The sequence below is a fragment of the Solanum pennellii genome, chromosome 9, assembly GCF_001406875.1.
Source record: "Solanum pennellii chromosome 9, SPENNV200".
Lineage (NCBI taxonomy): Eukaryota > Viridiplantae > Streptophyta > Magnoliopsida > Solanales > Solanaceae > Solanum > Solanum pennellii.
Genome location: NC_028645.1, coordinates 70,859,285 through 70,883,225, shown reverse-complemented (window position 1 = coordinate 70,883,225; position 23,941 = coordinate 70,859,285). Strand labels below are relative to the sequence as shown.

Sequence of the window (23,941 nt, the reverse complement as noted above, 5' to 3'; positions counted from 1 at the left end):
CGGGGGGAAGGGGGAGGGGGAGGATGAAATATGAAATTTTTAAAAATATTTTATAAATAATTTTTTTTTAAAAAAAAGGATTGGGTTGTCGCGGGGAGGGGGTACGTGGAGGAGGTGGTGGAGTGAGATAAGAAAAATAATTTAACTTTTTATATGGATAGTAATCTTTAATTTTTAATTAATAATAATTTTTTATTATTTAATTTTTTAATTAATAATAATTTTTTATTATTTAATTTTTATCTCGATAAAATAATTTATTTATGTGGAATGTCATGTGTCAAAGTTTTTCATATAAAAGAGAGAGTGCACTATACACCACTGAGGTGTGTTTCTCAAACTAAAAAGTGATAGTTTAGATATAAAACTCACACTTTCAATAATTTAAGTATAAAATTCAAAAAAGAAAATAATTTAAACATATTTTTGATACTTATCTCTAATTTGAAATTAATTTTAGAAGTTTAATGAAAATAGTGTAGTAAATTTTTGTCACAACTCCCAAGCCACTTATCAACTGTTCCAACCACACAGATATAGCAAATACTCTTTCTTCTTTTTCATACATATATGATACAACTCATTACATATGCTAAATCCTCTCTTCCGTCAATATAGCAAATAGCCCCTCAATTTTTTGTACTAATTCTAAAATCCCTCTCCTTTCTCTTTCTTCACAGTTCACTCTCCTCTGTCACTTTTTCCTCCCAAATCCACCGCAGATCTGACCTTCATAGCACCAGATCGGAACCCTACTCACCCCCGGCGATGGAGGAGGCACTGGAATTGGCGCGAGCCAAGGATACGAAGGAGAGAATGGCCGGTGTTGAGAGACTTCACGAACTTCTCGAAGCTTCTAGAAAGAGTCTCTCTTCTTCTGAGGTTACTTCGCTTGTTGATGTCTGCATAGATCTTCTTAAAGACAACAACTTCAGGGTCTGTCAGGGTGCTTTACAATCACTTGATTCCGCTGCTGTTCTATCCGGTGAACATTTTAAGCTTCATTTCAATGCTCTTGTACCTGCCGTTGTAGAAAGATTGGGCGATGCTAAACAGCCGGTTAGAGATGCTGCTAGGCGATTGCTGCTTACTTTGATGCAGGTACTTATGCATGAACGCGTTTTACTGTGATTATACCCTATTTGGATTATGTTTCTTTTTTTTTTCATATACATTAATTGAGGTGAGTTTTATGCAAATTTAATTTGGTTGTCTACCTCACACGAACGTAGAATAAATTTCTTCAAATTTTGAATTAATTGGATTGGTTGAGATTTGTAAAACAGGGCAGAGATAACTGTGAGATTTCTGAAGAACCCTTTATTTTTTTTAATCATAATGTGTTATCAGTATAAAGGGTTCATATAGCCAACCTTGGATTGTTGCATAGTTGTTGGATTGGTTCAAATGCTAAATAATGGTTGAAGATTTCTTTTCTTTTGTCTTTTTAGTTTTTTTTATTGTGTAGGGTTAAGGTTGGTTGGAGGTGGTAGAAATGATTGAAGTTTGATTGGAACAGGTGGAGATTAAATAAATTATATGACCCAATTGTATTCTGGTTACAAATAATTAATATATATGAAGTCCAGTTGATTGGGGTATGTCTAGTATTTTCAAAAGGATCCAAAATCAGTGAGATGCAGCTCAATAAAATTTGTGACTTAAATCTAAGTTCTAATGTGATTCTTCAAACTTAGATTCCGTTTGGCCATATATTCTGAAGTTGATGACAATTTGAGTTCTTGAAGTTGTGATTTTTGAAACTTGAAGTTGTCTCTGAATATGCATTTTACTCCTCTATTCACTTTTATTTGTCCACTTTTTCAAAAATAGATTCACTAAAATAGATCCACTTCTAACATATTAAAAAAAATAATTATTTTTGCCCATATTTTGCCCTTACTATTAATTACTTATTCTGCAAATCATTTTCAAGACCTAATACTAAACACTAATAGGGGTAACGTGGTATAATAACATGTGTTTTTTTAATGGGCGTGCCAAGTCCCAAGTAAAAGTAAATGGAGGGAATACTTGGAAAAATTTTAATTTCTTCTGTGGGAACTTGACAATATTTGAGGAAATAATTTTTAAAATGATCAAATTTCACGGTCAAACAAATATTTGATTTTTTTTCAAAATTTGATCAAAATCTATGGTCAAATGCTAGTTTATTTTGCAAATTCAGGTACATTTTTATTTGAAGCTATATTTCTAGCTTTTTGAGGTATAATTGATAATTTATTTTAATCAATTTATTTTGATCATTTCTTTTTAATTGTAAGCTTCTCAAAAAGGAATTATTTCTGTTTAATTAATAACAAACATATCCAATCCATTTAATATATATTTGTTGAGACGTGATTGATATTATTACAATAATTAGCTCTAGAATTATTTGAATCACCATATGCTAGAAAAAACATTACATTCAAATAGGAGGAAAGTGCTATGGAGTTTCACTACTATATTACAACTCTTCCAATTCTTGATACTAAAAATAGAAGTATCTTGGTTTAACCTTAAAAGACGTGCTCTTTGATTTATGAATCAATCAAATGTGACAAAGATAATAAGTTTGTTAAGAAAAGCTGAAGTGAAATTGAAAAGTAGTGAACTTTTTATAAACATGAAAGGATGGATGTATGTGGACAAGGAAAAACCATTCCCAAATTGGAAGCTAAATGACACTAATTAATGAAAGATAAGAACTTGTAGTAGTGTAGTGGATAACTCCTCATACAGGGCACAACGAAGCAAGTGATGGGCACTAAACATAAGGAAACTGCTCACTCATTTAGGGCCTTCAAAAAATTTGAGGCCTAAGCCCAATGCTTTAGTGGCTTTAGCATTTAGCCAGCCCCGACACACTTTCATGGATGAAAAGATTGATAGTAGTGCAAGATTAAGTTCACCATTCTGTTACTGAAAATTCAATATGTGGACTGCAGAACGTTACTAATGATCATGTTCCTTGACATGTTAATTTTGATCAAATGTATGACTATCTAAAGAGAAAAGCAATACAAAACAATGAAGTTATTATGGTTGTTGCCTATAATGTAACTAATTTAGCCTGGTATGTAAATGGAGAAGGGTAGGGGTGGACCCTTTTTGGAGCATTAACCCTCGAGGAATTTTGGTGGGTTGTCTGGAGAGAGAGGAATAGAAGAGTTTTTGAAGACGTAGAGTTGAGTTTCCCTTGGTTATAAAGTAGCCTCTGCTCCCTTATTTTATTTTGTTGCACTCAGATAGTCCCCTATTGTGGGTGGAGTTTGTACAGAACCAGTTGATTGTGCAGATTCTTTACCTCTTTTTGGTGTACCACTTGTATATGGTCGTTTATGGCCTTGTTTATGATATGAAATATGTTTACTTGATGATAAATAAATAAATGTAAAACTAATTTAGCATATGAAGATGTCTTTTCTTATCAGGTTAAATAGTATTTTCATGGCAAAAAAACTGACCATACACAAGGGGTATACCAAAAAGATAAGAATGTAAAAAAAAATTGTTTCTTTACAAAATCCAAATCTTCTATTGGAAGCTCCATGGGTGCACCAAAAGAAAATAAAAGGATCAGAGAGATGGAGAACTCCTCAACTAGGAGAACCCAACTCTACCCTTTCAAAAGCTCTCCGATTTCTCTCTGTCCATACCACTCACGTTAACGCAGTGTAACTACATTCGATGTGCTACATCTTCTTCTCCTTCCAACCTAACATCAACTCTTTCACAGTATATGTCATTTTCTGCGAAGTGCCACAACCACCTCACATTTCCACCAAGTGTGTGAAAATAATATAATTGGGATATTCTTTCTTTCTCCACGAGGTACCAGCTTGCGCGCGCCTCGACTAATTCCATGGGATACCTGCCACTTCCCACCAACAACAGGGATTTAAATAAGACACCTAACAAATTGAGTACTTATTTTGCAAGGGGATTTTTCGAATGTTAATTTTATCAACTTTCAGATGTAAATATTGTTAGCTGTCACAGCTACAACCATATCGGGTATAATCTCTCTACCCCCAAAATTAGAGGTAATGTTTGCATTCACCCTACCTTCCCCAAACACCACTTGTGGGCACCCTCCCAAAGAGTGCCAATCTATGCAGTACAGAGTCGGCAAAAGTCCAACCTGCAAACAAAAATGCTGCAACTTAAGTTCTACTAATCATTCTTTTTCAAGTGACTACATGTTTTCTTTCCTTTAGATACTTAATGCTTATATGCAAAATATATTAGGAGTCGAGTGCGGTGATGCAATCCGTCACAAATCCCAACTCTCATTAAGCATTCATTTGTTACCGCAAGTAAAATATTACAACAGAGCTAAGACTACCATGTCCATATAAAAGAAAGCTACTATTGGCTTATCCTCCCTTTTTAAGTTGTCGAATACTGCTCAGTTCTCAGTAATACCATCAATCCAAATGCACCTATTTATAAAAACTAAAATGATACCCTTGTATTTACTTTAGTAAACCTACAATAAGTAAAGTATTGGCACAATTTTTTTTGTGTATGTAAAGAAGACTGGTTACATTTTCAGCCACTGTGATCCACTGCCCATATGCCTGCTATCAAATATACAGACATGGTGGTCAACTCACGGGCAAAACAAGTTGCACAACTAGAACCAGTATGAGATAATTTCAACTTGTGCTCAAGGAGAAGAAACTAGAAATCTATTTGGTTGGTTAATATATATATTCTGCAGGTTTCTTCACCAACTATCATCGTTGAGAGGGCAGGGTCTTATGCTTGGATGCACAGAAGTTTCAGAGTTCGAGAAGAATTTGCTCGTACTGTTACATCAGCAATTGGTCTTTTTGCATCAACGGAGCTGCCCCTTCAACGAACTATTCTTCCTCCGGTATGTGAATCAACATGCATGCTTGATGAAGCTCTTTTGTATGTTGTCATACAAAATAAGTAACCTTTTTAAATCCAATTTTGTAAACATCCTTCTTTTTTGCTGCTATTGTCAGATTTTGCAAATGTTGAGTGATCCTAATCCTGGTGTTAGAGATGCAGCCGTATCATGTATTGAGGTTAGATCAACTGTTTTCGTATCTTAATTTGATGTATTTGTGGTATTGTGTAGAGTGAATAATTTTTGTTTTCTCTAGAAAGGGAAGCAGATAGGTTTTACTTCCATTTCGAATTGTTAAAGTTGTATGTAATTATTGTCTGCATTAGTGATTTTGCCGATGACTTGCCGCCTTTAATTTTGACAGTTTTTGTTAATTGTAGCTATATGGTAAATTGTAAAAGACAAAAGACCACATGCTTCATTACTTTGACCATTTTAAGATTTCAGGCATTTTATTGCAAAAGTGAGATGGGTATTTTTGTCCAATTGGTATTAAGATTTTGTAGCTTGATAAATTTTGTTAGGGAAAAGGGTCAAAAATACCCCTCAACTTTGTTTTATTGGTTGACTACGCCCTTACCATTAAAATAAAGTTATTATTACCCCAGCCGTTATCAAACTTGTCAAATATGCCCCTCAATTGGATGGAAAATCCCAAATTAACAAAAATAACCCGATTTTTTAAAATTAACCAATTTTAACCCGACCCCACCCGTCTAATCATATTGCCCACATATGTTCATCTTCACTTTTAGCCTAATTTATTCGTCTCCATATTTTCTACTGTTCATCTTCATCACTTTCTTGTGCTTCCAATCAAATACTCCTCTTCGCCTTCTTTTCTGTCTTTTCCAGACAATGGCACCTTGTTGTAACAACAATAGTGAATGATCTTCCATGACAATCGATGCCCTAAATCCATAAGTTCGTTCTGTTCGGACATAGTTGTTGATGAAGACCTTGTGCACAAGTCCCCTTTGTTGGTCGAATACAGTACTTCCCTTGAGAAAATGGCTCTTCCAATCATTACTAGTAAGTTGAATTTTACCGCCATCTTGCTGAATCAGCCCAAAAGCAGTCTGGTCTTCAGCGAAAGACAAAAATATCACTTACAACTTCAACATGAGGGACTGTGTCAACTACCTCCAATGTGCCTTCATCTTTCAATTTAACAAACAACAAAGATTTGTCGATAATGTATTTTACTTGATCCCTTTAGGTTATGAAAATGTTATTCATGTCTTTAAAAATGTATTTTTCCTCCATTGATTTTTGCCTTTTTGTTTATATCAAAAAAATGAAGATGAACAGAACGGGTGGTATATTAGATGGATCGGACTCGGGTCATATATTAGACGGGTCGGGTCGGGTTTAATTTGGTTAATTCAAATAAATGGGGTTATTTTTGTTAATTTGGGGTTTTCCATCCAATTGAGGGGTATATTTGACAAGTTTGGTAACGACAGGGGTAATAATAACTTTGTTTTAACGGTAAGGGCATAGTCAACCAATAAAACAAAGTTGAGGGGTATTTTTGACCCTTTTCCCATTTTACAATATTCAGATTGGGTGTGTTTGTATAAGACTATTTTTTGCCCATTGTTAGTAAGATTTTATACTTTATAAAAATTATTGTACTAAGGTTTGGAATTGCTTACTTTAATATGCCTTGAGTGCACATGCGAAAGAGGCCAATCTACTTCATACAGTAATGATAGCTTGAATATAGATACAATAGAGTTTTGGTTATGCATTACGTTGGAGTTTGGATGGGAACATAATGCTAGTTTACTCTTTTTTTTTTTAATGTGGTGTTCGTGACAACTTGTGCGGATTCCGATTATTTTCATTGGTATGTCACCTCCCACCACCGAGGTACCAATGTACGGACGTGCAATGTTATAAAAAGCGTGGAAAAGCGCGCTTAAAGTGCAAGGCGAGGGCTCGCTTCACAGGAGGGGGAATGAAAGAACACAAAACAAACCTCTACTCTGCTCATATTCTTTATTGATATTTCTACACCTGGCTCACTTATCAAGTGATAAAAAAAAGGATGCCTACACCTTGCTCCAACTGTTTTACTGAGATTTCTAGATATTCATTCCCTCAATTGAATTAGGCTAGGCGTCCACCGGGCTTGCTTAGTGCGGGTTGCCTCTCCTATGTGGTTTGCGAGCTATTGCATAGGAGTGGTTGTTTTATCCTGTGCGCACCCAAAGGGTAGCCGCTGCGGGTTTCCCTTGTCATCAAAAATAAATGTTGAATTAGGCTACGCGTTACCCTAGACTTTTAAAGTCTTCAATTTTTGTGTGCCGCAATCAAATATTAGTTTCATCATTGGAGTCATTGAATGTTTCTGACTTTGAGGTTCAGTGTCTTTATTTTCCTTTCAATGATAAAGTGGTTATATAAAGATGCTCCAATTTCATTGTCTTTGTTTTGATGCTCTTACAAGCTCGCAGTCTGGTTATGGCTATGCCTGTATTTCAAGAAAGTCTCCTGTGATTGATTAATTGATTAAACATACCCATCTGTACTAACAAAAAATAAAAAATAAACTTACCTATCTATGGTTAACAGTGCAAAGGCTCAAGATTGTTTGAATGAGTCGTATGATCAATTCAACTTGAAAGCCAGGTTGCAGGACACAGTGTATGATTATAAACACATATTCAATCTGGAAAGACATGAAACTATAATCTTCAAAGAAAAATAAGAGTATATTCCCAGAATGTAATTTACCTTTTATTGAACTGTGTAACCAAGATAATCAGCTTTATTCATGTGCCCAGTGGCCATATAGATTTTATTCATGTGCCCAGCATATAGCTTTTTCATTGTCTTTCATCAATATTTACAATTTTAAAACCTTTATATGCTGTGTGGAAATGATTGGTTGTTACTAGTTTTACTTGGTAATTATTTCTCTGTAGCTGGTTAAAGTTGCAGCAGGAGAGGATGTTGATGAATGTTTGAAAATATTTGGTTTCTGTTTGATCCAAATTGCTGCTTGTTAATGTTTGTAAATCGTTACTGAATACGTGCTCTATATTATTCTATGATGTAATGTTGATTTACTGCCTTTCACCAACAAATATCTAGTTCCATGATTAAGCATAATGCCTTTTAACAGTCCCTCTCTCCATGTTTTATCTTCATTGCAGGAGATGTATTCACAGGCTGGACCTCAGTTCCGTGATGAACTTCAGCGCCATCATCTTCCTACCATGATGGTATGTATATAACTTGAGTTGTTTCATTCTTGCAAATATTTTCCTAGCATATAAAGTTACTGTGTTTTCCAGTTGTAGATTTTATGTAACTTCGTTGACATAAAATGTGATGGGGCAAGCAAAATTTCTTTTTGATCTGTGTCTTGACTTGATAATTTGCTGCAGCTAAAAGATATTAATGCCAGACTAGAGAAGATTGAGCCCAAAAATCCCTTAGCAGATGGAGTATCGAGAAACTATGCAGCTACAGAGGTGAGATCCACTGGCCTTAATCCCAAGAAAAGCAGCCCAAAGGCTAAAAACTCAACAAGAGAGGTGTCTCTTTTTGGAGGTTAGTACATGCACCCGATATGCCTCGGAAACTTCTATTTTATTAAGCTTTTGTGGGCATCCTATTGTCATGTTACATGGTATAAAAGTTTTCAAGGTTTAACCTATCTAGAATTGAAGGTTATTGCATATCCTCTGTGCATGTTTTTTCCTGGTTCAAGGGTTATTAATGAACGAGGATGAAGCGGGAGAGGAAGAAAAGCAGAATTGTGCAATGGGTCTAAGAACATAGAGAAATCATTTGCTGGTGGTGTAGGGGTATTTTTCTGTGTAAAACAACTGCTATGAGTGTATGTCTAAAGGGTAGTTTGAGCAAAAAGAGAGAACTTTTACGATCACGTAATGCATAATAAGAACAGTCTATGATTGTATACTTGATCAAATATCACTTGGTCTCTACTCTTGTATAGGGGATGCTGATATTACGGAGAAACCTGTCGAGCCAATTAAAGTGTACTCGGAAAAGGAGTTGGTTAGGGAATTTGAGAAGATTGCCTCTACCCTTGTGCCAGAGAAGGACTGGTCTATCCGTATTTCTGCTATGCAGAGAATTGAAGCTCTTGTTATTGGAGGTGTGTTTTCTATAGTGACATTTGCTGTATAACAATGTCCCCTTTTATTGAAGTGATTTTTTACCCTGTCATGTCTTGACCAATTTATATTGTGCCTCATCTTCTGTTTCATCAAATCAGGTGCAACTGATTTTCCTTGTTTCCGTGGACTTCTAAAGCAACTTGTTGTCCCTTTGAGTACACAGTTATCTGATCGAAGATCCACCATTGTCAAACAGGTCTGTTATTTAGTAAATAACAGTAGCAAATCAGCTAGTGTGTCTTTTGGAAACTTACTTGTCCTCTAATTATTCGCTTCTGCCTCCTGCGTTGTTACCTGGGCTGTGTCAAATGAGTTATTTGCCTACTTATGGATCGATCTATACAGAGAACCTACTAGAAGTTTGAATGTTTATATCAAACATTTTACATCCCAGTACATCCAAAAAAAACCTGCTAATGCTGTTTGCTCCCCTCACTGCAGTTGCCATCTTCATAGAGGCCTTTCAATAGTCAGATAGAATTGTGATCCTCTCTTTTTACAATGCATTTATGCAAGCTAGGACTGCATCTCGACATTTGCACTTATTTATCCATTGTTTTGTGGACATTTTTTGCATCATTGCTTATTGATTCTCAGGTTAAAGAGTATCACCTAATCTGAATGTATGCACATATAGACATTTGTCCTTTCTGTTAGATTTTACCAGCTAAATTGTCTCCTCATACAGGAACCTGGAGTGTCCGAGTACATTTATCAGGCGGCTTGTACTTCACCTGCTCATTTTTTTTTCCTGAAAAATTGATGAGGAAAAAAAGTTCACTAGTGTATCATATGCATATACTCCATAAAAACGGAGAAATATAAGTAGACTAAAGTGTTCCAATGGACTGGCTTTATGGTTTTTTCTTCTTATTTGTTGATAGGCTTGCCATCTGTTGAACTTCTTATCCAAAGAACTTTTGGGAGATTTTGAGGCATGTGCTGAGATGTTCATTCCTGTGAGTAACTTCTTCTAACAAATGTCTGGAGATATTTACTTTTCTCATCTCATTTAGGGAAAATAATGATCTTAAGCTAAATGGCATAGGTTGTTTCTGACTTCTGATTTGAATTTCAGGTTCTTTTCAAGCTTGTTGTGATAACTGTTCTCGTGATTGCAGAGTCTGCTGATACATGCATAAAGACGGTAACACCTTATGTGCCATTATAATCATCTCTCTTTCATCCCTTGGTAATAGTTGGTATATTGGTTAGTCATGTGGTGCTACTTCTATTTTCAGATGTTGCGCAACTGCAAAGTTGCTCGTGCACTTCCTCGAATTGCTGATTGTGCAAAGAACGATCGAAATGCAGTTCTTCGTGCAAGGTTTGTTTCTTTGTTGTCAATTATCATGTCTATTCTGATTTATTTCTGGACAATGCTGTTCCTCATTTACAACACTTACAGATGCTGTGAGTATGCACTTTTAATCCTGGAACATTGGCCTGATGCATCTGAGATACACCGTTCAGCAGAACTCTATGAGGACCTTATAAAGTGTTGTGTAGGCGATGCAATGAGTGAGGTATGTACCTTGAATTCGATTTATCAGATGCATCATTCAATCTCCCCTCTTATTCACAGACACATAGGCTCTCTGTTTCATTCTGTACTCGCAATACATCTTTTTTCCCTTTTTTTTTTTGCAATTGTTTACTCAGTTGAAAACTTAACAGGTACGATCAACTGCAAGAACTTTGTACAGAATGTTTGCAAGAACTTGGCCAGAACGATCCAGGCGTTTGTTTATGTCCTTTGATCCTGTTATCCAAAGGGTGCGCTGTTTTCTCTTAAAGTTGCTCTTCCAGCGCTGATGATTAGCATTACTTTGAATTGCTTTTATATTTGGGATGATGTACTAAAGGGGACACTTCTGCAGATCATAAATGAGGAAGATGGTGGAACTCACAGACGGCATGCTTCACCTTCTGTTCGAGAGAGGAGTTCACACTTTTCACTTGGTTCTCAAACATCCGCTTCTTCACAAATTTCTGGTTATGGAACATCTGCAATAGTTGCTATGGATAGAAGTTCCAGTTTACCTTCAGGCACATCCCTCTCAACTGGGTTACTCCTGTCACAAACTAAACCTGTGGGTACTGGCACAGAACGTAGCTTAGAAAGTGTACTTCATGCCAGCAAACAGAAAGTTTCTGCTATAGAAAGCTTGCTCAAAGGTCTGGATATGTCTGAGAGAAGTCGATCCTCTAGTTTGGATCTAGGTAATTCTTTCCTCTTCCTTTTTTCTTCCCCATATCAAAATCTTGTGTGTAGTATTTTAGTGCCAAGGTGAAAGCCTTAAAAGTTCATTCACATGCAGCTTCTAATATTTGGCAAAAAGGATGCTGAAAGAAAACTAAAAAGACTGTGAGTGTGTTTGGTATGAAAGGAAAACATTTTCTGGAAAATGTTTTCCAATTTTCTCATGTTTGGTTGGGACAAAAGTTTTGGAAAATGTTTTCCAAATCAACTCATTTTCTTCAAAATTAGGAAAATGACTTCCCTTCAAAAATTAAGGAAAACATTTTCCAAAACTCTCCTTCAATATTAAATACATTTTTTTTTGGGAAAAACAACAATTTTTAAAAAAAATTCAATTTTAAATTATTTTTTTTTTACCCGATCCCTGACCTCCACCCACCCACCACTGGCCAGCCCCCTCCTCCCCGATCNCATTCCTACCCCCTCCCCCTGCCCCCTCCCCCACCCACACCCACACCCCAAATAAAAAATTGTTTTTAAAAAATATTTTGAATTTCATAAATTATTTTCTACTCTAGTAAAAATAAAAGATGTCTCTCAAAAACATTTTTCATTCATAAATCAAACACAAAATCATTTCCGGAAAATATTTTCTACTCACCAACCAAGCATGAGAAAATAAGTTAATATTTTCTACTCACCAACCAAACATGAGAAATAAGTTCAAAATCTACTTGTTTTCCAGGAAAACATTTTCTAGAAAAAATTTTTCCTTCATACCAAACACACCCTGTAGCTATAATATTCTCTCTCAAAATAGAAGACTAGCCGCAATCTATGAAATTTGATGAACTTAATTTTTCTTTTCCTGTCCCTAGTGCAGGAGTTGACCCTCCATCGTCCCGTGATCCACCATTTCCTCTTGCAGTTCCTGCGTCAAATAGTCTTGCTAATGCTTTGGTAGATGCACCATCTGGTTTCTCTAAAGGCAAGAATCGCAATGGCGGGTTGGGTTTGTCTGATATCATTACTCAGATCCAGGCCTCAAAGGATTCAACTAAATCATCCTATCGAGGCAGTGCGGTTCATGAATCTTTTTCAGGGCTTAATTCTTATTCGGCAAGAAGGGCTTCTGAAAAGCTACCAGATAGAGGTTTTGTTGAAGATAATGCAGAACTAAGGGAAGGCAGGCGATTAATGAACTCACACGTTCACAGACAATACATAGAGTCGCCATACAAAGATGCTAACTTTAGGGATTCTCACTATAATCATGTTCCAAATTTTCAACGTCCTTTATCAAGAAAGAACACAGCAGGAAGAATGTCGTCTAGCAAGAGAAGGAGCTTTGATGACAGTCAGCTCCCGCTAGGAGAAATGTCAAGTTATGTCGAGGGACCTGCCTCACTAAGTGACGCATTAAGTGAGGGTCTCAGTTCTAGTTCAGATTGGAATGCTAGGGTTGCTGCATTTAGTTATGTCAGGTCTTTGCTACAGCAGGGGCCTAGAGGTTTTCCAGAAATCATGCAGAGCTTTGAGAAGGTTATGAAATTGTTTTTCCAGCACCTTGATGATCCCCATCATAAAGTTGCACAGGCTGCTCTGTCAACCCTTGCAGATCTTATTCCAGCTTGCAGAAAACCTTTTGAAAGTTACATGGAGAGGATTTTGCCCCATGTTTTTTCACGGCTAATTGATCCCAAGGAATCAGTGAGGCAGCCTTGCTCAACTACATTAGAGATTGTAAGCAAAACATATGGTATCGACTCCCTTTTGCCAGCTTTGCTCCGTTCATTGGATGAACAACGTTCTCCCAAGGCCAAACTTGCTGTAATTGAGTTCTCAATTGGCTCTTTTAACAAGCATCCTTCAAATTCTGAAGGTGCTGGAAATAGTGGCATCCTCAAGTTATGGCTCGCTAAGTTGACACCATTGGTCTATGATAAAAATACCAAACTGAAAGAAGCGGCTATTTCATGCATTATATCAGTGTACACACACTTTGATGGAACAGGGGTTTTGAATTTTATTCTTAGCTTATCAGTTGAAGAACAAAATTCTTTGAGACGAGCTCTGAAACAGTATACCCCTCGTATAGAAGTGGATTTGATGAATTTTTTGCAAAATAAAAAAGAAAGACAACGTTCCAAGTACGATCCATATGACGTTACTGGCACATCTTCTGAAGAGGGATATGTAGGAGCTTCAAAGAAAAATAATTTATTTGGAAGGTATTCTGCTGGTTCAGTTGATAGTGATGGTGCCAGAAAGTGGAATTCCGTTCCAGACCCGACCTATATGGCTAGTTCTGTAGGTCACTCATTGTCGGATGATACTCAAGACTTCTATCATGGTGTTGAAACTGGTGCCAATTCTGATTTTACTGTTTCAAAAGCAAAGGATTCAAAACTTTTGGCCCTTACCGCAAGTGGGAGTGATGAATTATGGGCTAATTCACAGAAAAGCAATGATGACAGCTTAAACATGGAGCACACTTCCACAACCCGTCTGGAGGTTAATGGGTTAGTTGACTCGGAGCATCTAGCTGCAGCTGATAATGAATCTGATTTGGGACTCAATCACCTGAAACTTTCTGCTCTGAAGATAAACTTAACTCCAGCAACTGAACCAAGCATTCCTCAGATTCTTCATTCAGTGAGTTCTCTGTGGTCAACCTATGCCTGTCGAGTTGCACTTTATTATTAAATGATTCTCCTCTTCCTTGGTTAATAAATATCTCAAATTATTTATGCAAAAACTTTGGATGTAAACTATCACAATCCTTACCCTGCTTTCTCTGGCACCTTTTCCAGATTTGTAATGGCAATGATGGAAGTCCTGCTGCCAACAAGCATGATGCACTTCAACAACTAGTTGAAGCTGTTACCAAAGATCAATCCATATGGAGCAAGGTATATTAGTCACAGATTTATTCTGTTTGTTATTGCTGTCCCTTTATGTAGATTTTAAGTCCTCATGTAACATTGTGAATAACATGTAGTTAGTTCCTTTTTTAATATTCCAACTAGTTAGAGTTCAGTTGTTACCTTTTTATTTGAAAGGTCTTGTGAATATCAATTTTTGATTTTGCTAATTTAAAAAATATGGATTTTATCATGAAGTAACATCTTTCATGCACTGCAGTACTTCAATCAGATATTGACTGCTGTACTCGAGGTGCTAGATGATTCTGCGTCATCAATAAGAGAACTTGCCCTATCTCTGATAGTTGAAATGCTGAAGAATCAGGTCTTTTGTCGCTTTTCAAATTTATTTTTGTTCCATCCCTTTAGCTATAGATAAGAGAGGTTGTCTGCTTCTTTTTAAATCTTTTTGCTTTATGTCATTTTATGTTATCTATTTTCTGTTGTTCCAGAGAGATGCTATGGAGGATTCAGTCGAGGTTGTAATTGAGAAATTGCTCAACGTAACCAAGGACGTTTCTCCAAAAGTAAATTCTCACTTGGATGAAAGTTATTATGCTGAAAATTTCCGTCCCTCCTTTCTAATGTGTTGTTATATTTGTCTAGGTCTCAAATGAAGCTGAGCATTGTTTAACTACGGTGTTGTCTCAGTATGATTCATTTAGATGCTTAAGTGTGAGTGTTGGTGTTTTATTGTATTTGCATAGCAAGATATCTGGGTTTTCTCTTTTCTTTTCACTCGGATCTCATGGCCTACTCTTTTTGATATTCCTATTTCTGATAAGTTGCTGCTGTCACAGGTTGTTGTTCCTTTGCTTGTCACGGAAGACGAGAAGACTCTTGTAACCTGTATTAACTGTTTGACAAAGGTAATTTGCTGATTGTATCTGACTCCTGAACTCGTTAGAGTCTTGTATCTAGTTTATTTTTTGGTGAAAAATAGTAGTGATTGCTCTACAGTATGTGAAACTTGGAAAAGCTATGGTGTGATTGGTAGTGATTTGAACTTGTGCCTCTTATTTCAGCTTGTGGGGAGGTTCTCCCAGGAAGAATTGATGTCTCAGCTATCTTCATTCTTACCTGCCCTGTTTGATGCTTTTGGAAACCAGAGTGCAGATGTTCGCAAGGTGCCAATTACCTTTTCCCTCTGTTTTCTTTCTTATCTCTTTAGAGCCCAGAAAAGGTTCTAGAATTAAGGATGTAATCAGTAATAGTTGATTGGTAGCATTAGGTCTGCAATATAATCATTCAGTGTTAATAGGTATTGCTTTATTAGATTGCATTGAGCCGCAGACGTCATCATTTCATTGTGTTTACTGATATATGGTCATCAGATAAAACCTTGTACCTATCCCCAAAAGAAGTGAAAAAAGAAAAATAAATAAATAAATCATGCAAGTTAACCTTAGTAATACAAGCTTTGAGGCTGTGATGTAACTAAATTGGATTGCTTATAATCAGATTAGTGTCTTGGATACTGTTGAAGCATGAAAAGAGATAACACTCTACTTATTTATGGTTTTATCAAGTAAGCTGTTTTCTGATATGTATAATTTTCTTGGCTGGCAGACTGTTGTGTTCTGTTTAGTTGACATATACATCATGCTGGGCAAAGCATTTTTGCCATACTTGGAAGGGCTAAACAGCACACAGTTGAGATTGGTGACTATTTATGCAAATAGAATATCACAGGCTAGAACAGGGACTCCCATAGATGCTAACCGCAGTTAGCTGGTGTGCTAGCTTCTTTGAGGGGATTTCCTTGTAGGTTTGTTTATGAGAGAGTTTAATGTTTTCATGTGTCGTGTATATCGTGTGAATGTGCATTTTGAAGGTTGTATTCTTTTATTCAACTGTGTGTTCATATTTTTTCCTCCCGCATGGGAGTTGGAGAGTGCGTGGTGAAATTGTAAACAGTAAATGTTGTGGTTTTAATGAAATCTACAGTGTTTTGAGTTACCTCTTAAGGAGCTCAGACGATAGCCTTTCGCTCTTTTTATTTCATACATTTGGTGATCTTTGTAGTCGTTGATGCAGCAGTATTTTCTACCAAACTTGAACTTTAATCATACTTAGGTTACATTAAATAACACAATAATCCAAATTAGGACTTACCTAGATCTTTTTGCCAGCACAAAACTGATTTGGATAGAAAACTATTTTACCATATTCTGGAGCTACACCTATGTATATATAATTTTCATAAAGGCAATTTGCTGTTAGCAGCTTAGGCTAAATTAGTTCCAGACAACAAATTAAAACCATTTGTCTCACACGAACGGTTCAACGCATTATTGTCATCTCAGGTATACCATCCATAGAGTATAGCAAGGACATACAGAAAGTAGGGTTTACAAAATCGAATCAAACTGCAAATTAAGTTAAATCGAAAAAAAAAAATTGACTAGGTTGTTTGGTGTTGGAAAAAAAATCAACTATATTTGGGTTGGTTTATTTTCAACTAAAAAAAAGTCAATCGGAGATCAAACCAACCCAACATTATATATATGATTTTAACATTTTATTTTATACGTAAAAATACTTTGATATAATTTTTAAATATTTCTTGTACTTTTTTCATAGTTATTATCTTTTTAATATATTTATTTCATGTTTGGAAGTTAAAATTCGTAATGATCTAATAAAGATTATAGTCCATACATGTTGGTAATTATAATAAAGTTTAAATAAAAATCAAATTTATACTAATGCAAAAAAGAATCAATTCAACACTAAGAATGACAATAATATTGAATATTTTAATTTTACATAGATTTAGACAATTAAAATACATGATCTAATTTTATTTTTCTTTTAATATTTAGTTATGTAACTGATACTTACTAAACTTATTTTAGCATGATTTAGTACTTTAAATTATGATCAATTTCATTATGACTTATTAATTTGCAATATTTATTTTACGCGATTTTATTATTATTATTTTGTTGGATATTAGAAATAACTTGGATAGTTGCATATTGGTAGGACTAAAGAAATATTTGAAGTACAAGAAAATTATATGTTTGTATGAATACTTTATAATTCAAAAAAAAAATCCAAAAAACTCAAAGAAACCCGAAGTTAAAAAGTCCGACTTTTATTGGTTTAGTTTGGTTTATAAATTCAAAAATCCAACACAAATAATTTGGTTTGATATTTGAAAAACCCGAACCAACCCGGTCATGTACATCCCTAATAGAAAGCATGTCTACCGATCTGTACTTGTCAACTATACTATTATAGGATGTACAACAATATGTGTGAAATCAATGAATAATTTTACACTTAGTTTCTAATTTACTGTTATAATTATTTTTCAAGACATTGTATTTATTATATTAAAAGGGTGATATAGTAAAATTACACTTTTATTTATAATTTCTTAAAAGGTATACGAAATAAATGATAGACAAATATTATTTGACGGTGGGAATAATACTTTGGAGAAGAAATGGCATGGGTTGATCACTTTTTAGTTGTCTTTTAATATTCAATTATCAGTTGAATACAAATAATTTTAATTGGATCGTTGTTTTTCATGACCCAATATCCCCCTAAATAGTGATGATATGCAATTCAATATGCTAATCAATTACAATTTTAGCCATTTTTTTTATTACCAGGTATAATGAAAGCATGCAGAAGCAACAACAATATAGTCTTGAATTTAAATATGTTAAATGCACAAAAATACAATTAAAATATTCAAAACTTGGTGATGTAAGTCAAAAATATCAAAGAGAGTAGGAAATGCGTCAAAAATATATTGATCGACTTTACCCTTATCGTTAAAATAAAGTTATTCTTATCCCTACTGTTAATAAACGTATTATTTGTACTCCTTCTTAGACAGAAATCCCCAAATCAATCCACCATCCTAATATAACCCAAACCCAACCCAACTAACTTAACCTCACCCAAACCTACTATACTTCACCTCCATCTCCTTACAATCTTATTTTTTTATTGGATGAATCTAAGTTTGTTTTATGGGTTTGAACTTATAAATGACTTATGACTACATAGTTGATACTAGATAGTCATGAAGGCTCACTATATGTGTATCTAGATAATTATATCATTTTCTTTCTCGCTGTTTTCTTCTAAGTATATAATGCAATATACATTGTATACATCACAAATTTGATATCAGATACATGTAATTTGATACTAGCTAAATGTATTTTATGTACATTTATGCTTTATATATCACAAATAGACCAGATACTACAATGTCCTCTTAGAACCAATTTATAAGTATGAAAGATACATTACATACAATTATGTATTTTTGATATTGGATACATGAAAGTGATATTAAATACACTAGAATTTGATATTTGATATTGGACAGATTGGATTAGGATTAGCATCGCTCAGTTTGATTCAGTTTTATGTATTGTCAGTTCAGTTCATTGATTCAATTTTTAAATATGCTAAACTAATAACCAAACTAATAATATATTTTAATTGATTTTTCGTCATTAGCAGTTCGATTTTCAGTGAAACTAGTAAGAAATGGTCATACAATAATTATATAAATTGTCCAATAATTTGGCGCGAAAAGACAATAATATAACTTTACAGAATGCTCATAAAATAGAATTTGAAAAGAATGTTACAACTGCAACACAAATAAAAGAACTAGTGCAATAATGTGAATTGAAAGCTAAAAGGGCAAATGTAGTAACCAATTGATATTAATATTTAATATTTATGTAGGTGTAAATGTAGTAAATAAATCAGTTCGGTTTGGTTCCGATTTGATTTTAGATTTTTAAAAACCAATAGTATATAGTTTGATTAATGATTTTATTTTTAAAAAGAAAAAATAGCCGAATCGATAAGTCATATACTTATATTTTATTACTATACATGCATAATATATTATTTTTAAAAGTAATTATAAATATCTTATATATATTTTCAACAACTTTTATTTATAATAATTTTATGAAAGCAAAAATGTCCAAGACGAGAACATTTATCTTACTGATTTTATGTACATGAGTGTCTATCACATTTTTGGTGGGACTAAGTGTGTCACTGTCTCTTTCTCTTAGGTCAAAATGGTGATTATTTTTGAAGATTTATTCACAATAAAGTTAGTGATCGAAAGTTCTGTTTAGTCGTTCTAACTATTTTTCGTTTCGAAAGAATTGTTGTCTTTTTATCTCTTTTGAATGTATCATCTTAATTTTTATTTTGTGTATTGTTAATAAACGAACCAAATCAAATCGAAGTCGTTAGCAACCAAACGGGTAGATATATATTGTATTTATTTTGGTTTAATTTAGTTTTGATGATGTAAAAACTGATTAAATTGGCTTGGTTTTGGTTATGACCAATAACCGACCCAAATCGATTGTGAACAACCTTAACTGTCTTAATGAGTGATCAATTTACCCAATATAACAAAATCAATAATCTGTTTTTTTAATATAAAATCATTGAAAACCTATTAACCCAATAATTCAATAATCCAATAACCCAATAATTACTCGATAACATTTTATTTGATTCGATTTACTGATAGATTTATTTTTGCACACCTTTATATTGGATAATATTAATATTCATAAATACACTAAATCCATCACTGCATATTGAATACTCAATATCTAAATGAGAAGACATATACAAAGAAGTAGCGAGATGGGAGAGTAGAGAGACTAGATACACTTGTCTAAGAATGTGTATAAAGGCAAATACAATGTATGTATAGGCAAATTCGAACAAAATAAGTAAATATTAAAACATAGGGATCATTTGCTACAAAGATAAATAAAACAGAGATTAATAATGCAGAAAATAGTAGTGCATGAATTAGTAATGCAAAGTTTATTTTTATCAAATGTTTGGTTTATTGTTTCCCACCTCATCTTGTGTTAGGGTTAAAACTCTATAAAAAACTTCTTTTCAATTATACCCTTGAACTAATATTATGTAATTGAGTCAAGATAGGTAATTGCCGGACAATATTATTTTTGACTTTTTAACTAGCTAGGTGAAGAACAATTTTGTTGTCATGTTTGATATTTTTTCACTTGAATTATTTGAGGATAAATAGTTGGCATCTTAATAAATACATCACTCACAAAACGTCAATTTTCAATTTAAAAAAGAAAAATCATCAACTTTTAAACCAAAAAAGACCACACACACTCATCAAATATTGTATTGAAATCTATTGGAATCATCATCTATCCCTAATTCACAAGACAAGACTTTTCTTTCCACGATACACATCATCCTTAGCAACTAGGGTACATGTACAATTATCCATTTTCCGTGCCTGAAGGCTTAAACATGGATTTTAATGTCAATTGACATCATATTACGCAGTGAACAAGAATTTATGACTATTCAATTGAGTAAACCTAGTCTACCTGGACACCAAGCAGCTGTAGAGGGATTGTAGCTCCAATCCTGGCTTCCGGACGACGAGATGGTGGATTTGGCCGGAAATAAGCAAACTATCGTCATCCTTGTGTTAGAAATCTTTTTTTCCATCCTTTCAAGGTCTAGAGCACCTTGTTGAGGGTTTCTGGGGGTGATCCTCGCCTCTTTTTGGTACTTGGGGAAAAATAAGAAAATAAGACTTTGCGTCATTTAAATTCTGCTCCCGACCTTACGCTCTTGTGCTTCCAGTCCCGCTGGAGCGCGGTCGCTCTAACGGCACCATCTCGCTGTGATGGAAGAGTGGGCCCAGTTACTCTTAACATTTTTCTCACCATGAATAACGATGACAATTAATATCAATTTACACCTCGTTCGTCCCCGAACGACAAGCGGAGGAGTAAGCTCGAATTAAATTGGAGTACATAAAAAATATTAGGTCAGCCTGTCATGAAACTACAAAAGATAACGGTTCCCAAAGTGTGAGCACAAAAGGGTTTTTACCCTGAAAACGACTAGGAAAATGTTGATCTTTTTTTTAAAATCTTACTCAATTCATTTGATCTTTTTTTTTTTTGTAAAATCTTACTCAACTCCTTTGGCATTGCCAACACTTTCAACATCAAGTGAAGTATAAAAAGAAATTTAAATGTTTTAATTTTTTAAATGATACTTCGCTTGATTTCTTTCACTTGATGTGGACCCTTCAAGTTCAATCACTTCAAGAAAATGAACAGAATACGAGAAAATAACAATAAAGTTATTTAAAGTTTTGAAATTTAATCCCCAACGAGTATCACCTTGCCTTTAAAGTCCACGTTCTTGATGTAATCCTTGGCCTTTTTTAACTTCATCGAATTCAAATAACTGCTCTAACATTTTGGCTTGGTAATCAAGGAGTAAGTATCTACACTTGAAAGATCTTCCAACAACATTCAACACATTACTAACATGATCAAAAAAGTTTTAACATCCAAATATTTTTTAGCAATAGGCACAAGTGTTAGATGCAGTGATGAGCAAAACATTCAATGTAATATACTGATGGACTATTTTTCATAATCAAAGTTTTGTCCACGTATTTTGGATGAACTTAGTGAGTGAACAGAAGGCAAAGAATAAATCACTTTCTTCAATGAACATGTCGATGTATCACCAACATGGACAAGACCGATAATCATTCAATTAATTCACCATTCTTATTAGCAAAACGAAAAACAAGAGTCATTTGTTTTTTGTGAGAGATGTCTTTGACTCATCAACTAATAGACCAATGTAATCTCCATTCAGGTCCCCAATTATTTTTTTATTTTGCTCAAGCATTGTCAATATCTTTTTGAATCATAGGACAAGCCAAAGTATCATTTTGTGGGACATTTGCTAATGTCACATTTCCTACATCCGAATGTTTGTCCCCATTTTATAGCAAAAATCCTAGAAAGAAGCCTTGATAAGTTGAAGATTCACTTTCATCATGATCTCAAAAAGGTAATCCATATTGCAAAGAAGTCTTGACACATCAATTGAGGCATCCAAACGCACTCATTTTTAAATTTTGAGAATGTTTGTCAGAACAACTTGAATTGATTGATGACGATTAAGCTAATCTAGCATCTTGTGTAAATACTTGTCATGAATATTATTAACATCACAAACATATTTACGGAACCTTTCAAGTGCCCTATTCCACTCCTAAAATTAATTTTTTGTGTAAAACTCACTCATACTCCTGTGGAAAAAAATCATCTTTCAATAAATAACAACCTAGACAATAGACAAAATCTTTCTCCATGCTATACTCCAGCCATTTAAAATAGGACCTTCAAACAACCTTTTACAAAATTGACGCATTCTTTTCCAACTTCAGTTGGAGGATATGAATCCATGTGAGGTTGACAAGACTCTTTTTTAATATAATATTTTCTCACTTCATCCTTTATTGGAGTTGGAGGATATGAATCCATGTGTTGTTGACAAGACTCTTTTTTAATATAATATTTTCTCACTCCTTTATTGGAGGGTTATAGTGAGAAATTCATACTCTTTTTCCAGGATTGACTTCAAGTGAATCTAAATTAAGGTCATCTATAAGATGAGAAGGATTAACATTCATATTTGAATTTGATTGAGAATGATTAAATTTCGTAAGAAACTTCTCCATCTCAATTCACAAAACTAGAACACTTTCCTACAAAAATCAAAATTTAGTTCAACTCACAATTGATTCAAATAATTAATAGGGTAAGTCATTGTTAATTCAAATTAATATGGTTCATTTCACACAACTTTAACCAATAATGTCTAACAGTGTTCATTAGAAATTTAGAATATCAAAGCAAAATTCTTGTCTAATATGAAATCAATCATCGCTCATTAAAAATTTAAAGGACTCAAGAAATAGAAATAAAAAATCTTACAAAAATAGAATTACAAACTTACAATCTATAAAGATTTGTAAATGGATGGAGAAAAGTGAAAATAATAACACCCAACAACAAGCAGACCTATGAGACTTAGCCACTAGATGTAATGCTAAGGAGCGCGGTAAGTAGCAGGCGACAATGACAAGAAGTGACCTCAGTTTGGAATGGGGCAATGAAGACTTTGGAGAAGTTATAACTTGGAGGAAGGAAGGTTTGAAAATAATTGAAGAGAAAGAGAACACTTTTATTTGTGTTTAATCAAATAAAAGAAAAGTCAAAAGAGTAATAATTTAACTAATTTAATTTAATTCAATAACAATTATTATAAAAAAATGTGCTAGCTTTTTTTCCTTAATAAAAGGTGCTTTAGGCCTTTTTTATCTTCAAAGATCGTGTGCAGCAATTTCCCGTGCATGTAACCCTTTTTTCTTATGTGTTCAACAATCTCAAAAATAATAGATGCAAATGAGATTTGAAACCGCGGCATCAACTTTGTTAAGTCACCCTCCTACCGTAGCACCACAAGCCAGTTTTAATCTCTGGGCGGCACACTATATATTTATATAAAAATTATATAAATCCTATGTATATATAGAGTTTCCGTCAAAGTTCATGGATGGCGTGACACCCTCACACTCCTTAATAGATTTGTCCATGTCCATAGCCTTAATTAATACGAGGTGCTTATAACTCTGTATTCTACTACTGGTTATTATTTAGGTTGCGAAAATTAGTTCATGCACGATTCAGACATCGAGACGGTGAATTTGGACAGATTCAGCAAGCTATCATCATCCTTGCACTAGAAATCTCTTCCTCCTTCCTTCCCAGGTGTGGAGCAGCCTTTGGAGGGTTTCTGGGTTATCCTCACCTCCTTTTGACACTTATGGAAAAATGAGAAAACAAGACTTTATGTTATTTAAGATATGCCCCCGACCTTTGCGCTC

The 23,941-nt window shown here is 34.3% G+C and overlaps 1 protein-coding gene across 1 annotated transcript; it reads left to right on the top strand.

Annotated features, from left to right (window-relative positions):
- The first annotated feature begins 569 nt into the window (after window positions 1–569).
- Window positions 570–16,151, top strand: LOC107031102 (CLIP-associated protein-like). Its single transcript, XM_015232325.2, has 21 exons — window positions 570–1,101; window positions 4,730–4,885; window positions 5,001–5,063; window positions 8,050–8,118; window positions 8,284–8,449; window positions 8,859–9,020; window positions 9,141–9,238; window positions 9,927–10,001; window positions 10,121–10,189; window positions 10,284–10,369; window positions 10,451–10,568; window positions 10,720–10,818; window positions 10,923–11,265; window positions 12,129–13,900; window positions 14,059–14,157; window positions 14,390–14,494; window positions 14,622–14,696; window positions 14,776–14,844; window positions 14,970–15,038; window positions 15,195–15,296; window positions 15,739–16,151. The coding sequence occupies exons 1-21, from the start codon at window positions 769–771 to the stop codon at window positions 15,898–15,900; spliced, it is 4,290 nt and encodes a 1,429-aa protein (XP_015087811.1). The 5' UTR covers window positions 570–768; the 3' UTR covers window positions 15,901–16,151.
- The last annotated feature ends 7,790 nt before the right edge of the window (window positions 16,152–23,941 follow it).

Bases quoted from the DNA above. Each gene is read 5' to 3' on its own strand.
- LOC107031102 (XM_015232325.2), top strand. From the start codon at position 769: ATGGAGGAGGCACTGGAATTGGCGCGAGCCAAGGATACGAAGGAGAGA. The intron at 14,495-14,621 runs GTCTTTTGTCGC...CTGTTGTTCCAG, and splicing joins TTGAAATGCTGAAGAATCAG to AGAGATGCTATGGAGGATTC. The intron at 15,297-15,738 runs GTGCCAATTACC...CTTGGCTGGCAG, and splicing joins AGAGTGCAGATGTTCGCAAG to ACTGTTGTGTTCTGTTTAGT.